General features: G+C 54.4%; 1 protein-coding gene across 6 annotated transcripts in view; it reads left to right on the top strand.

Moving 5' to 3' along the window:
* BRD4 (bromodomain containing 4) overlaps window positions 1-12,916 on the top strand; it is a 45,992-nt gene that overhangs the window by 21,876 nt on the left and 11,200 nt on the right. For 3 of the 6 annotated variants that reach the window (XM_056119839.1, XM_056119835.1, XM_056119840.1), the window contains exons 1-7: window positions 4,039-4,087; window positions 5,319-5,636; window positions 7,868-8,005; window positions 8,556-8,691; window positions 9,685-9,974; window positions 10,091-10,456; window positions 10,688-10,816. In XM_056119839.1, the coding sequence (XP_055975814.1) occupies window positions 4,067-4,087; window positions 5,319-5,636; window positions 7,868-8,005; window positions 8,556-8,691; window positions 9,685-9,974; window positions 10,091-10,456; window positions 10,688-10,816 (1,398 nt within the window). In that variant the 5' untranslated portion in view covers window positions 4,039-4,066. Of the gene's footprint in view, window positions 1-4,038; window positions 4,088-5,318; window positions 5,637-7,867; window positions 8,006-8,555; window positions 8,692-9,684; window positions 9,975-10,090; window positions 10,457-10,687; window positions 10,817-12,916 lie in introns of those variants that run through there. The other 3 variants (XM_056119837.1, XM_056119836.1, XM_056119838.1) reach the window with 1 other exon arrangement.

Genomic DNA, 12,916 nt, shown 5'->3' with positions numbered 1-12,916 from the left:
CATGGAATAAACCTCCTTGTACTAATCTTGGCCACTCTTGGGTGTTAGTCTCCTATTTTGTTACCTTATGTTCCCCAGGGGCTGGAGCGATAGCACAGCGGTAGGGCGTTCGCCTTACAAGCGGCCAATATGGCTGGCCCGAGTTCGATTCCTCCGCCCCTCTCGGAGAGCCCGGTAAGCTACCGAGAGTATTGGATATGCCAGACACAGTAACAACAAAGTCTCCAATGGAGACGTTACTGGGCCCGCTCGAGCAAATCGACGATCAACGGGAGGGCCTTTACCTTACCTTATGTTCCCCAGATGAATGCAGTCTTTCTATGTCTATCCCTCTCTGACTCATTTAGCTTTACATGATACTTTCCATGTAGTGCCACTTGTATGTAAATTTCATGATTTCATCTTTTCTAACAACTACATAGTACTCCATTGTGTAGATGTACCAAAGTTTCTTTAACCAGTCATCTGTATAAGTGATTATTTTTAATGCTTCTTTTGGTTTGGGGACCAAACCTAATGATGCTGAGGGGGTTGATTACTCCTGGCAAGCTGGTAGGGGGATGAAGGGGGGTTCATATGGAATGCCCGAGATCAAACCTGGGTCGACAGTGTTTAAGGCAAGCACTCTACCTGCTTTTCTATCTCTGAAGCCCCTTTTATGCCATTAAAAAAATCTTTACAGTGTTACTGGCCCTTGCAAAGGTGGCAAAAATGCCTTTAAGCTTTCTTTTGGGGGGGGGGCCACACCTGTTAGTGCACAGGGCTTAGCTCTGGGTTCAAGGATCACACTTGGCTGGACTCGCAGACTTCGGGGGTGCTGGAGATTGAACTTGGGTCAGCTGCATACAGAGCAAGTTCCCTGCTTGCTGTACTGAGCTTCTGGTCCCAACCTATTTAGTCTCAGTCTCTCAGAGATCACTCCAGTGCTCTCTCGAATGTGTGTGTTGCTGGGGATCAATCCTGGGTCTGTGGCATTTGCAAGGAAAGGGCTTTCCCTGTGACTATACTGTCTCTGGCATCAGGGCAACAGCCTACATTTTCTCTCAGATAAGGGTTTGTGACCGCCTATATTTTGATTTTTTTATTGTCTTGCAAATTGACTGAATTGAGGAGATGGGGCAACTCTTGAGGTATTTGTTCTCTGGTAGCCATGGATCAGGAATTGATCAATAATTCTTTACATTTTAAAACATCAATTTATTACCCTTTCTTTGATACGTGTGCCATGCATTTATACATGAAGTCCTGTGTTTGTATCACAACTTTTCTATGCTACTTAACAATTTTGGGGTTTTTTTTGTGAGTAATTATCGTATGTTTCCTTTTAATTTGATGTCAGCATCCCTTTTCACAGTACAAGTATCAGGGTAGACTCCAGGCCAGCATAATTTACATCATCTTATTTCGTATACTTAACCTCTTTTCTCGGATGTATAGGCAAAATCCAGGACACCCTCTCCATGGAACCATGCTTTCATCTCTTAATGATATTTCATCTGTTTCAGCAACATTTTGAAATTTGATCAACATCTGCTTCTGTGATGCTTTCTTTGTATGTTGTTTAGCAGTCCTTGCTGTGGTGTTGGAAAAATGGAAATACCTAATTAGACAAAAATGATTATATTTCATGGCATGTTTTATATATATGTTCATACACATTTCCTTTTTGGACTGATGATATTCTTGCATTACACCCAGAATAAGCAGCATACCTGTAAGAAGTTCTCATTTCTCCCTTTGTAAACGGATGTAAGGATCTGTTGATGTCTTCTACTGTTAGATGCAAAAATATCCTTGCTTTGCACATCGCAGTGGAAGGCTTTTTGTCACTGGTCTTGATCAATAACATCTTTTTGCAAATACATGTCACTCACTACCTCTTCCTCTTATTTACTGTCATTCTTTATTATAATCATCTCCTAAATCAAATGTAAAGCATTCTTTCTCTGTGGTACATAAGATTCACTATTTAGGGGGGCAGAGCACAATGTGTAGAGCGTTTATCTTGGGGGCAAACTGGGCTCCAGCCCTGGCATCCCATATAGTCCTCCTGAGCACTGCTCGGAGTAATCCCTTAGCACTGCAGGGTGTGTACCAAAAGCAAAAAAAAAAAAGATTCATTTTCTAATGGTTTGCCTCCCTCGAAATCAGATGCATTGAAAAATCCACCTTGGAATAGGATGAGAGTGTTACTGTTCTCATTTTTTCCTCATCAGAGGAATTGTCTAATTTTCATATCAATATTATCTATAGTCTGATGGACAGGCATTTAAAAAATTACTTTAATTGCCACAGTTGGGGGTTGGAGCAATAGTACAGCTGGTAGGGTATTTGCCTTGCACGTGGCCACCCTGGGTTCCGTCCCCGGTATCCTGTGTGGGTCCCCTAAACCCCACTAGAATTAAACCTGGAGCACTGCAGGTATGGCTCACAACAACAGAAAAATTCTGGCTGCTTTCATTAGTACATTTACTTACAACTCAAACTGAGTGGCAATAAAATTGTACAGTTACTGTAATACATATTTCAAGTGGATTTTTTTGTTGTAGTTTTTTTATTTTGTTTTTCTGGGATGTTTTGGTGGTTGTACTCAGGGTTAAGTCCTGGTGGTGCTCCAGAGATTTTATGGTGTGGTAGGGGGTAGGGTTCGAACCCTGGTTGGCCGTGTGCGGGGCAAGCTCCTCCCATTTGTACCATCATTCTGATCCCAAGGAGGTGGTTGTTGTACCCAAAATTTCATACTGGACCCCAGCTCCTGGTTTTCTAAGCCAGGATCATGACTGAAGTCCCAGCTGGCGGGAAGCACGGACTGTTGTCCGACGTTAACGTGTTTAAATGGTGGGTGTTTTAAACTGTAAAGACAGCTCAGTTTGGGGTGAAAGTTACGTTGGATTGAAGTAGGCTGTCGGTGTGGAGTGCACAGTACAGTGTGGCAGGTTCTGTGGAAATGCTGTTTGGGGTGACGGGCACAGTGAGAAAGATTTATGACCTCACTTGTTTATGCTGGTGCTGCCGCTCCAGGAAGAGGAAGAGCCAAGCCGTGGGGTGGCCCTGTCGTCTCTGGCAAGACAGACCCAGTGCCGCTTCCTGTCGTCTCCCTTTCTGGACAGCTGATGGCCCTGCACCCTGGGGCTGGAGGGAGCTAGCTCACAGGCGCAGTCTCCTCTTCGGAGCGTTGGGTGTGGGGTGGTCGTTCTCTCTCCCTTTGCTTCTGTCAGGGTTGCTCTCCCCAGAGCAGACGCTTGTGTGAGACCTGAGGATGCTAAGCTGAACTTGGCAGCTGCTGGCCTACCTTTCCCCCAGCCCTTGGCTTCTCAGGCAGTAGTTCCCTGCTTCCTGGCACCTTGTCTTTCTTGCTGCTGGGCGAGGAAAGTGGACCTCTGTCAGTATATTGAAATCCATGTAGATTCCCCATCCTGTTGCTATCAGTACCACACATACAGCACCTGATGTTTTAGAGACATGGATAGAAAATGCTGGAGGGGGGGTGGACACTAGTCAGGTGGATGCTGGTGAGGGAGTGGGAGTAATCATTTTAAAAGGGGCCCTAGAAGAGAAAGTGGCTTTTAACTTTGAGGTCCCCGGCAGGCAGTATGATGTGATATTACTTGATATTGTGTTCCTGCTAAAATTTTCCAACTTCTGCTTTGTGAATTTGGTGAAGTCACAACTGCTTGGAGAACCTGCTCAGAGCTCAGCCTCTTGGACTGGCAGGTTCACTAATGGCGGGTCTTGTGATGGGGCAGATGGCACCAGGCTCAGCTGTTGTTTCTTGTCTAATTCATGTTAGTCTTGGCTGGATGGAGTGCAGTGTAAAACAGTCTTCATTCCCCCTGCCCCGTGGTGGGACTGTGGTGCCCCTCGCTTGCATACCTTTACCTGGTGGCATCTGTAATTTTGCGTCTGCATTTCTCTTCTGCGATTTTAGGGATAAAGCCTGCTGTCTTAACCCAGGCAGGACCTCTGCTCTGCTTGAGCCCCAGCCCCTGCAGTCAGCTGTCCTCTTGCGACCTGCCCTGTGGCACTCTCTGTGCTCAGTGCCTGTCTGAGCTGTGTGGGCACCCAGATGCGGCAGCACTCTAGAAAGGTGAGCGGCTGCCAGGCCCCAGTGCTCCTCACCTCAGATTTTCCACACCACAGCAAAGTCTTGTTTCTGCTGTGCACCCACCAGAGGAACACCTCAAACTCAAAAAGAGTCTATCCGGGATGCCCATTGACTCTGGTGTCAGCCCACGTGGGGACAGTGTCCTGGCCATGTCTGCTTCCCTAGCAGGAACAGGGCGCCTCCATTTGCTTGCCTGCTTCCAGTCCGGCTTCAGGACTGTCCGAGGTGACGGGGCCCCTGGCAGGGCTCAGTATGTGTAAATGTGTGTGAGAAGAATAAGCTCCACAGCTCCCCACGGACATGGGCCCGGCCCATGATATGAATGGTCAGCAACTTCCTTGCAAGCCGGGTCAACCAGCATTTCGGCAGATGGTTCCTCAGGTAGACTGAGATCTCTTCTGCTGCAGGCTTGGGAGCTCTGAAGGCAGTACCCCAGGCCAGCAGGCCCTCCTTTTGGGATGCCTCTTCAGGATCAGGCATTCCTTCCCATTCTCTTGGTTCTAAGGCCTTGCAGTGTCAGCCAGATGATGCTATGTGCCACATGTGTTCATCTGTGACTCAGGTCAGCCACAGAGGCCCCTGCAGACCAAGCCTGAGGCAGCTGCTGGGTCTCCAGCCTCGTGTTCATAAACAGATCTCTACCTCACACATGCCTCCTGCCTGTCAGAGAGTTAGGGACAGAGCACTTGCCAGCAGAAATTGTCAGAACCACTGTTCGCAGAAAGAATGTGTATAAATGGTCGGCACACACCTATGCACCTATGCTTCCTCTCGACTCACTTCTGCACAGAAGAGCAGGGCTGGTGTTTCCAGAGGATAGTTTGACAAGAAGAACAAATGCCCTCTCACAGGGGTGGTCACGGGGCAGGGCAAGGCCCTTCCTTCTGCCCTCTACTCCTATAACCAGCTACGAAAGCCGGTTAGTGAAATGGGTGTGATTCACTGTATGTTACCAGCTTTTTCCTTGTGGAAGCGTTAATGAGGAAACTTGGCATTATTCATTGTCCCGGAAATGGTGTGGGAGCTGTGCAAGCGAGCTCTCTGTTGGGTGTTGTACAAGCGTGGCTAGTTTTGACCCGTGCGCCTCCAGTGAATGCTCCCTGACCCTGGGCTCTCCTCCATGCCTGCTCTGCAGGGAAGAGCCTGGCCTATGCCTGGTAGTGACCCTGTCTGCTGCCTGGTCTCTGATGGCTTCTTCTCTCTCCTGCTGCAGAGTCCTGGTGAAGAATGTGATGGGATCGGTAGCATGTCTGCGGAGAGCGGCCCTGGGACGAGATTGAGAAATCTGCCCGTGATGGGGGATGGACTAGAGACTACCCAGATGTCCACGACGCAAGCCCAGGCCCAGCCCCAGCCAGCCAACGCCGCCAGCACCAACCCCCCGCCCCCAGAAACCTCCAACCCCAACAAGCCCAAGAGGCAGACCAACCAGCTCCAGTACCTGCTCCGCGTGGTGCTCAAGACGCTATGGAGACACCAGTTTGCGTGGCCTTTCCAGCAGCCTGTGGACGCCGTCAAGCTGAACCTCCCTGTGAGTGGCTCTCGGGGGGCCACTGGGGGTGGGAGCTGCAGACCTCCAGTGATGGCACGTGGGAACAGGAGAAAAGCGAGGATGTGCTGAGGGGCTTCTCGGAGAGGTCCTGGGAAAGGACCACCTACAGAGGCCGAACAGGGTGAAAGTGTGGAAGAGCTTTCGGTGATGTGGACGCAGAAGACTGGCACTAGTGGCCAGTACCTTTCCGGGCCTACTCTCCTCCTGGCACTGGCTGGACAGGGCAGGGGCCCTCTCCAGGGCGGGGGCTGTCTGCCTGCCTACCGTGACCACTGCTCTCTCCTGCTTCTCTCTCTCCTGCTCCTTCTCCCACTTCCCTAGCGCATGGGTCTGCAGACTCGACCTTATCTCTGGGCCCCTGGGAGCCAACAGACCAGCACTGTCGTCATAGCCTGCCTTCAGCGCCTCACGGCTGCTCTCTGCTGTCTGCCAGGGGTCACACCCCACCTGAGCTGGAGTTAGGTGCTGTGACCGGACAGCCTGTGCTCCTGGCAGCAGGCTCCGTGCCCACCGGCTGCCTGGGCTAGGGTGCAGTCCAGAGCCAGTGCCATGAGTGGGAGAAGAGACTGGGGCGCACTCCAGGGGAGCGGCGGCTTTTGTAGCCCTGGGCCGGGGGGAGGCCCAAGGTGCAGAGCAGGGAGGGTGCCCTGCTCTCCACAGCAGAGGCACCGGAGGCTGCAGGGAACAGGATCCCTCCCTGACCCTCCTGTTGGCCTTCAGGAGGGCAATGGTGACCTTAGGAAGACGTGACGCAGGCGTAGAGACCAGATTGCCGACGGTGGGCATGAGAAGGTGAGGACTCGGAGCCATTGTTTCAGGATACGTGGCTTTGAGGGAACAGTGCACCGGTCAGCGTGTGGAGGAGGGTTGGTCTGTCAAAGAAAACGTTTGCTAAGGGGACAGGCAGGGAGGGTTGCGAGGGGAAAGGGATGGGAGCCGGCCAGGGGAGCCGCTGCTCCCTGCTGAGCGATATGTCCTCCGACCCGAGGCAGTTCTTGTGCCTCTTGGGGACAGCTCTGGCAGGAAGAAGGCGGGCACTGTCACTCAGGTGGAGGTGGGCGAGCCAGGAGCAGAGCTGTGCTGTGAGCAGGAAGTGGGGCCTGTCCTCAGGGACCCCCTTCCTCTCTGAGCCAGGTTTGGAGCCACTGAGAAAAAAGGGGTTCTGTTTCCCGCTGCTGCTTTCACCGCCTGCCTGCATCTGACCCGGACCCTCTGCTGCCTCTCTGCACACAGTTTTCCGCTCCTGTCCCTTCTGTCACTCTCACCTGTGTGTCCCTTGAGCCACAGGATCCAGCGGGCATCTCAGAGCTGGGCGAGAGACAGTCTGGCAGGGCCCCCTCACCGTCTACCGGTCCGGGCGTCTGGGCATGGGCAAGTGTGCAAACTGGTGGCATGTGCCTGTTCCTTGTGGGTGTCAGGGCAGCACAGAGCCTCCCCTCTGAGCTCCCAATTGGCAAGATTCACCCACCCCTGGGACCTCAGGCTAGGTCTCATATGCATGCCCTCACCCCTTCCGGGAAACCCAGCTGCCCGTTGCCCTGTCCTGTGCAGCAGAGAAAGGAGCCGCTGCAGGGTCAGACGGAAGCGTTCACTGTTGGCATCTGCCTCCTGGCTGGCTCTCACAGACTGGGGGCCTGGGGAGGAAATAAGGGAATGGGTTGATTGGACCCTGCATCGAGACCCTTTGCTGGGCAGTCAGCCTGGTACTTTAGCTCCATGTAGATACTGAGGAGTTTAGGTGATGCAAGAAGCAGTGGACCCAGGAGGCTCCGGTGCTGGGGGCCAGTGCTAAGGTGCTCTGGGCCGTCTGTGTGTAGGCTCTGGGATTTTCCGTTCTGCGGGCCTCTTATATGTCGCGTGGGAGGGAGCAGTGAGCACCGCCCACTCGGGTGGTCCCACTGGGCCAGAGCTGCCTATGGGCAGCTTGCTGGGAGGGAGGAGCACGCGTGACCCTGAGGACAGGGAAGATGTGTTGGATTGTTGGAGAAGACAGACAGTTTGCAGGTGGGCACTCAGCACGCTCTCCCCTCTCTCCCTGCGTAGCCACCCGGCCTATAGGTGCCTTCCCTTACCTGCTTGACCTTGGGTTACCCTTGATGCTTCTGGTTTGGCCTTGGCCAGTGGCCTGTATGGGTACCAGCTGCAGGCCGTCCATCCAGAAGGGCTGCTGGTGGCCACGCTGACTGGGCCTGTGCTCACTCTGTGTGCAGGATTACTACAAAATTATCAAGCAGCCAATGGATATGGGAACAATAAAGAAGCGCTTGGAAAACAACTATTACTGGAACGCTCAGGAATGTATCCAGGACTTCAACACGATGTTTACGAATTGTTATATCTATAACAAGGTGAGAGCCTGTGAGGAGACGGTGGGGGGTCGAGGGAGGGGTATTGGAAGGTCAGTCCGCATGGATGTGCGCACAGTTGGGAGCAGCCAGCCAAGTGCAGAGGTGTGGAGGCAGGGCCTGTGTGCTGCCACACAGTGGGTGGCCTGTGGCCGTGAGTTTCCCTCCCACGTAGACCTGCAGAGCTTCATGAAGCCAGATCAGAGCACACCTGTGATTCAGCGCAACTCCACTATAGAGCTCGACAGTGCTGGGAACTGTGCCAGGGAGCAAGGGGTCAGAGGGCAGCTGGGACAGAAGCGGGGCACCGAGTTGGGCCTTGTCCAAGCACTTCTGGTGTCCTTGTTGGAAGAAACTTTCCCCGGTGCAATTCGTGCTTTCCCTGTGGCACTGAACTGTGGCAAGGGAAGGCCCTGCAGGCACCCTTGGGCCCTGGCAGTGCACTGGCCCTCTATTGGATGCGGTCTCCTGCTTGGGGGCGGGGCAGCGGGAACGAGAAGCCTTCCTAGAAGTTGGGGACTTCGCAACCCTTACATCTGTGTCTCTTCTTCAGCCTGGAGATGACATAGTCTTAATGGCAGAAGCTCTGGAAAAGCTCTTCTTGCAAAAAATCAATGAATTGCCCACAGAAGAAACGGAGATCATGATAGTGCAGGCGAAAGGACGCGGGCGCGGGAGGAAAGAAGCAGGTAAAGTGCCCCTAGCTTAGAAGTGCCCTGGCCTGGCCAGGGAGATGGGGCTGTAGGGGTGGGGACAGCGGCTTGGCTAATTGGCTGGATGCAGTGTCTGCACTCCCCAGAGTAGCTTGGGCACTGCCTCTCTCTGGCATGAGCAGGAAGAACGCAGCCCTGTGGGGGGATCTAGGCCACCAGAAATCTGGGACTTGCTAGGGCCCTTTAAGGGCACAGCTGCTGCATGCGAGTCCTGAGCTCTACCCCTCCCCGTATTTCCCTGGCCCTGCTCTGCTAGGGGTCACATTGGGGGCTCCACTTAGGGATGCTCAGGGATACTGTATGGCACTGGGGATCAAACTGACACCTTCCTCCACCTCAGAGTATCTTGACTGCCTTTCCCTCCCCACCCCCATCTGCTTTGACATACTAACTCCACATACACACAGACCCCGAGGCCGTCCAGCATGTGTCAGGAGAGCCCCGACAGCTGCCTCTGCACCTCTTCTCGCGCGGCTCAGATGCCGGGACTCTTGGTAGTAAAGGAGGCCGGCCAGCTTCAGTCCTCTGCGGGAGAGCTAGTCTCAGGGTTCCCCTCAGGCCTCTGCACTGCGTCCCGACCACCACAAGCCCTGCCTTTGCGCATGGCTGGGGTGGCTTCTCCGTCCCCTGTTCCAAGGGAAGCCCAAAGACAGCCCCTGGGAAGGAACATTGGAAAGCCAGTGAGCCCTCAGCTCCAGCTGCCAGTCGTTATTGTGCAGTTGGTGTACGCAGTGGCCTGGGTCCAGCCCCGCTCCTTGGGTTCCCCACACCCACCGCACTCCACTGAGCTGGGGGTGGTACAGGGCTGCAGGGGGGCTGGCAGAGCTGAGGCATTAGGCAGGGCTGCAGTGAGCGCCCCTCCACAAGTCCAGGCTGAGACCCAGGCGTGCGTGGGGCTCTGGCCCCCAGCTGGGCGGGGCTGGGGGGGCGTGGCAGACTGCCTGTAACCTCCTGTCCCTTTTGTGATAGGGACAGCAAAGCCCGGCGTGTCGACGGTACCGAACACGACACAGGCATCGACACCGCCGCAGACCCAGGCCCCTCAGCAGAACCCTCCACCTGTGCAGCCCACACCTCACCCCTTCCCCTCCGTCACCCCAGACCTCATCGTCCAAACACCTGTCATGACGGTGGTGCCGCCCCAGCCCTTGCAGACGCCCCCACCAGCGCCCCCACAGCCACCTCCCGCACCTGCTCCCACCCCCCAGCCAGTGCAGAGCCATCCACCCATCATTGCGGCCACCCCGCAGCCCGTGAAGGTGAGCAGCCCGGGCAGGCCCATCCCAGCGCTCAGGGATGTGGGTGGGACAGGCTGTTCCCCCCACCTCCCGTGAGGCAGTTCCCTCACCTTCCTGCTGCTCTCTGCTCTTCCCAGACAAAGAAAGGCGTGAAGAGGAAAGCGGACACCACCACCCCCACCACCATTGACCCCATTCTTGAGGCACCCCTGCTGCCCCCTGAGCCCAAGGCCACCAAGCTGGGCCCCCGGCGGGAGAGCAGCCGGCCAGTGAAAGCCCCCAAGAAGGACGTGCCCGACTCACAGCAGCACCCGGCAGCGCCGGACAGGAGCACCAAAGTGTCGGAGCAGCTTCGATGCTGCAGCGGCATCCTCAAGGAGATGTTCGCCAAGAAGCACGCGGCCTACGCCTGGCCCTTCTACAAGCCCGTGGACGTGGAGGCCCTGGGCCTGCATGACTACTGCGACATCATCAAGCACCCCATGGACATGAGCACTATCAAGGTGAGTGGAGGGGGGAGGCGGATTCTTCAGTGGGGCGCTCCAGTACCTCTGCATCCCGGGGCAGAGTGGTTCCCTTGGAACACCTGGGGAGACTTTGCCTCCATGGCGGAGTGTAGGGAAGTCTTCCGAGCCGTGCAGATGCTGCATCCACACCCGCATACACCCCTGGTGGAGGATCCCAGGTGGACACTGGCAAACAGCTTCTCACCAAGACCTGACCTGTCTCTGCAGTCAAAGCTGGAAGCCCGCGAGTACCGTGACGCTCAGGAATTTGGTGCTGACGTCCGATTGATGTTCTCCAACTGCTACAAATATAACCCTCCTGACCATGAGGTGGTGGCCATGGCCCGAAAGCTTCAGGTGAGGTTCTGGGGGCAGGTGTCCACCCTGTGGCGGGCAGGGCAGCTTCTGGACCCACCACCCCTCTCTGTGGTCTGAAGTTCCCCACTTACTTGGTCTTTACCCTATTTTCAGAAAGAAAAAGGGAAAAAATGGCTTAGGATTCTCCTCGAAAGAAACCTTTAAGTGAGCAAACAACTCCCAGTTGCCAGCGAAGCTACTTCCTGCCCTCTTCTCACCTTTCCAGACTCTGGGGGGGGGGGGGGGGGGGCTGGAGGGATAGTGTTGCCCGCTTGGGGAACGGTGCTGTGGATAAGTGGACCCAGGGATGACTTGTTAGCAGCCAGACAGGCTGGTTGGCATTGTTGAGGCCACCCACCTAAAGCCTCCCTTGGCTGGAGTGTCCCCATATCGTCTCTAGTGGGCCTGTCGGAAGTAAGCAGGAACACTTCCCAGCAGCCACATGGACCTGGTCGGTATCTGAAGTAGCACTTCTATTTCATGAACCAGAGCCACAAAGGCCTGGCTTGCCTTTGGACACGCCCCCCTGCAGCCTGCCTCCTGGCGGGTTGGGCTGAGCAGAGGCACTGAGCCCACGCAGCCAGTCTTGGTCACGTTCAGCTTTATGCTGTCATTGCGCATCGATGCACACATGCGGTGCCAGGGCGGGACTCAGGACCTCCACCTGCCACACCTGCTTGACCGCTGAGCCAAGTGCCACATCTTCAGTCTTCAGTTTCTAAGTCGGGGGGCTGGGGTGTCATTTCTCTGGCTGAGGACATGGCTTACACATGTACGACCTGGGCTCCATCTTCAACACCCCCAAAAACAAACCTGCATTTAAAATGGCTAATAAAGTCAATGTTTAGTACTTTCATCTGCTTTATTTTTTTAATTGGTACAAATCGCATATATAAATATAAATTCCAAACTTCTCTCAGTTGCTCTTGCTTTGGGGGTCAGAAGGTTGTGAACTGAAGGAGGTGACAGTTCTAAAGGGTGTGTTATTGGGACGACCCTGGTGTCCTGGGGCTCAGATCCTGTCTGCACACCCTGCTTGTCCCCTTCGCCACTGGGTACTCTTCCTCTCCTCGCCCGCCTGGGTTGGGGCTGGGGGTGGGGGTGGGGGTGGAGGGTGAGTGGGACCTATTTCTGTACCTAGCACCTGAATGTTCTCCCTCTTTGGGGGCCACATAGCTGTGCTCAGGAATTAATGCCTGCCTGGGTTGAGGGGCCCATATGGAAAGCTGGAGATCAATCCTGCTATATTATCTGCACCCCCAAAGGTCTTCATTTCTACTGTTTTTTTTTCCCCCCTGGTTCTCAGCCTTTGTTGTCCTTGGGAGGCTTTATCCTGTATCAAAGCTGCCCTTTGTACTACTTCCATTTTACTGCAATTCTCAGACAAGGCCACCAGGTGGCGGTGTATCCCAAGGCACCTGCCTTGCACTTCTGCCTGAACTGAGTCTGCTCTTTGGCTGATAGTTTGAAGCCCTTAACTGCTAGCCCTAAGCTGGGCAGTCTTGAGCTGCTGTTATTCCAAAAGTTAACGCAGAAGGCATGTTTGTAGTTTTGTCTCTAAAAGGTTTCTGCCTGTTTCATGTTAATGTTACGGTTTTTGGGCCACACCAGGCAGTGCTCAGGGCTTACTACATTTATGGGTCACTCCTGGTGGGGCTCAGGGAACCAAGGATGGAACTGGGGTTGGCCGTTGCAGGCCAGGTACCTTCCCCTCAGTACTGTGTCTCCAGCACCCGTTCTTCCACTTTTAAGGCTTTTCTACCTTTTCTCCTCCTGGACTTGGACCACACCCAGGTGTGGAGGAAGCCATGAAAAGTTTTTATCCCAAGGGACTCCTGCATGGCAGCACTTGCACTTGCTGTAAAGCTGGTGCTTTTCCTGCTCTCCGTCGAGCTCCCTAGGCAGTGCCTCGAGGGCACCTGGGTGTAAAATGGGACTCATCTCCTCGTGGTCACTTCAGGTGTCCCCTGAGGACAGGGTCCAGACATTCCTGGGCCATGTGGTGAGGCTCTTGGCACCATGCATGGCAGGGGAACTCGGTCACCTTTCCGGCCTTCTCTCTCGGCATCTGACCCTGGGAGCCGGGACACAGTCCAGCCC

The sequence above is a fragment of the Sorex fumeus genome, unplaced genomic scaffold (assembly GCF_029834395.1).
Source record: "Sorex fumeus unplaced genomic scaffold, SorFum_2.1 ptg000041l, whole genome shotgun sequence".
Taxonomy (NCBI): Eukaryota; Metazoa; Chordata; class Mammalia; order Eulipotyphla; family Soricidae; genus Sorex; species Sorex fumeus.
Note: the sequence above shows the minus strand (reverse complement) of the source record. Positions and strands in the feature narration are given on the sequence as shown.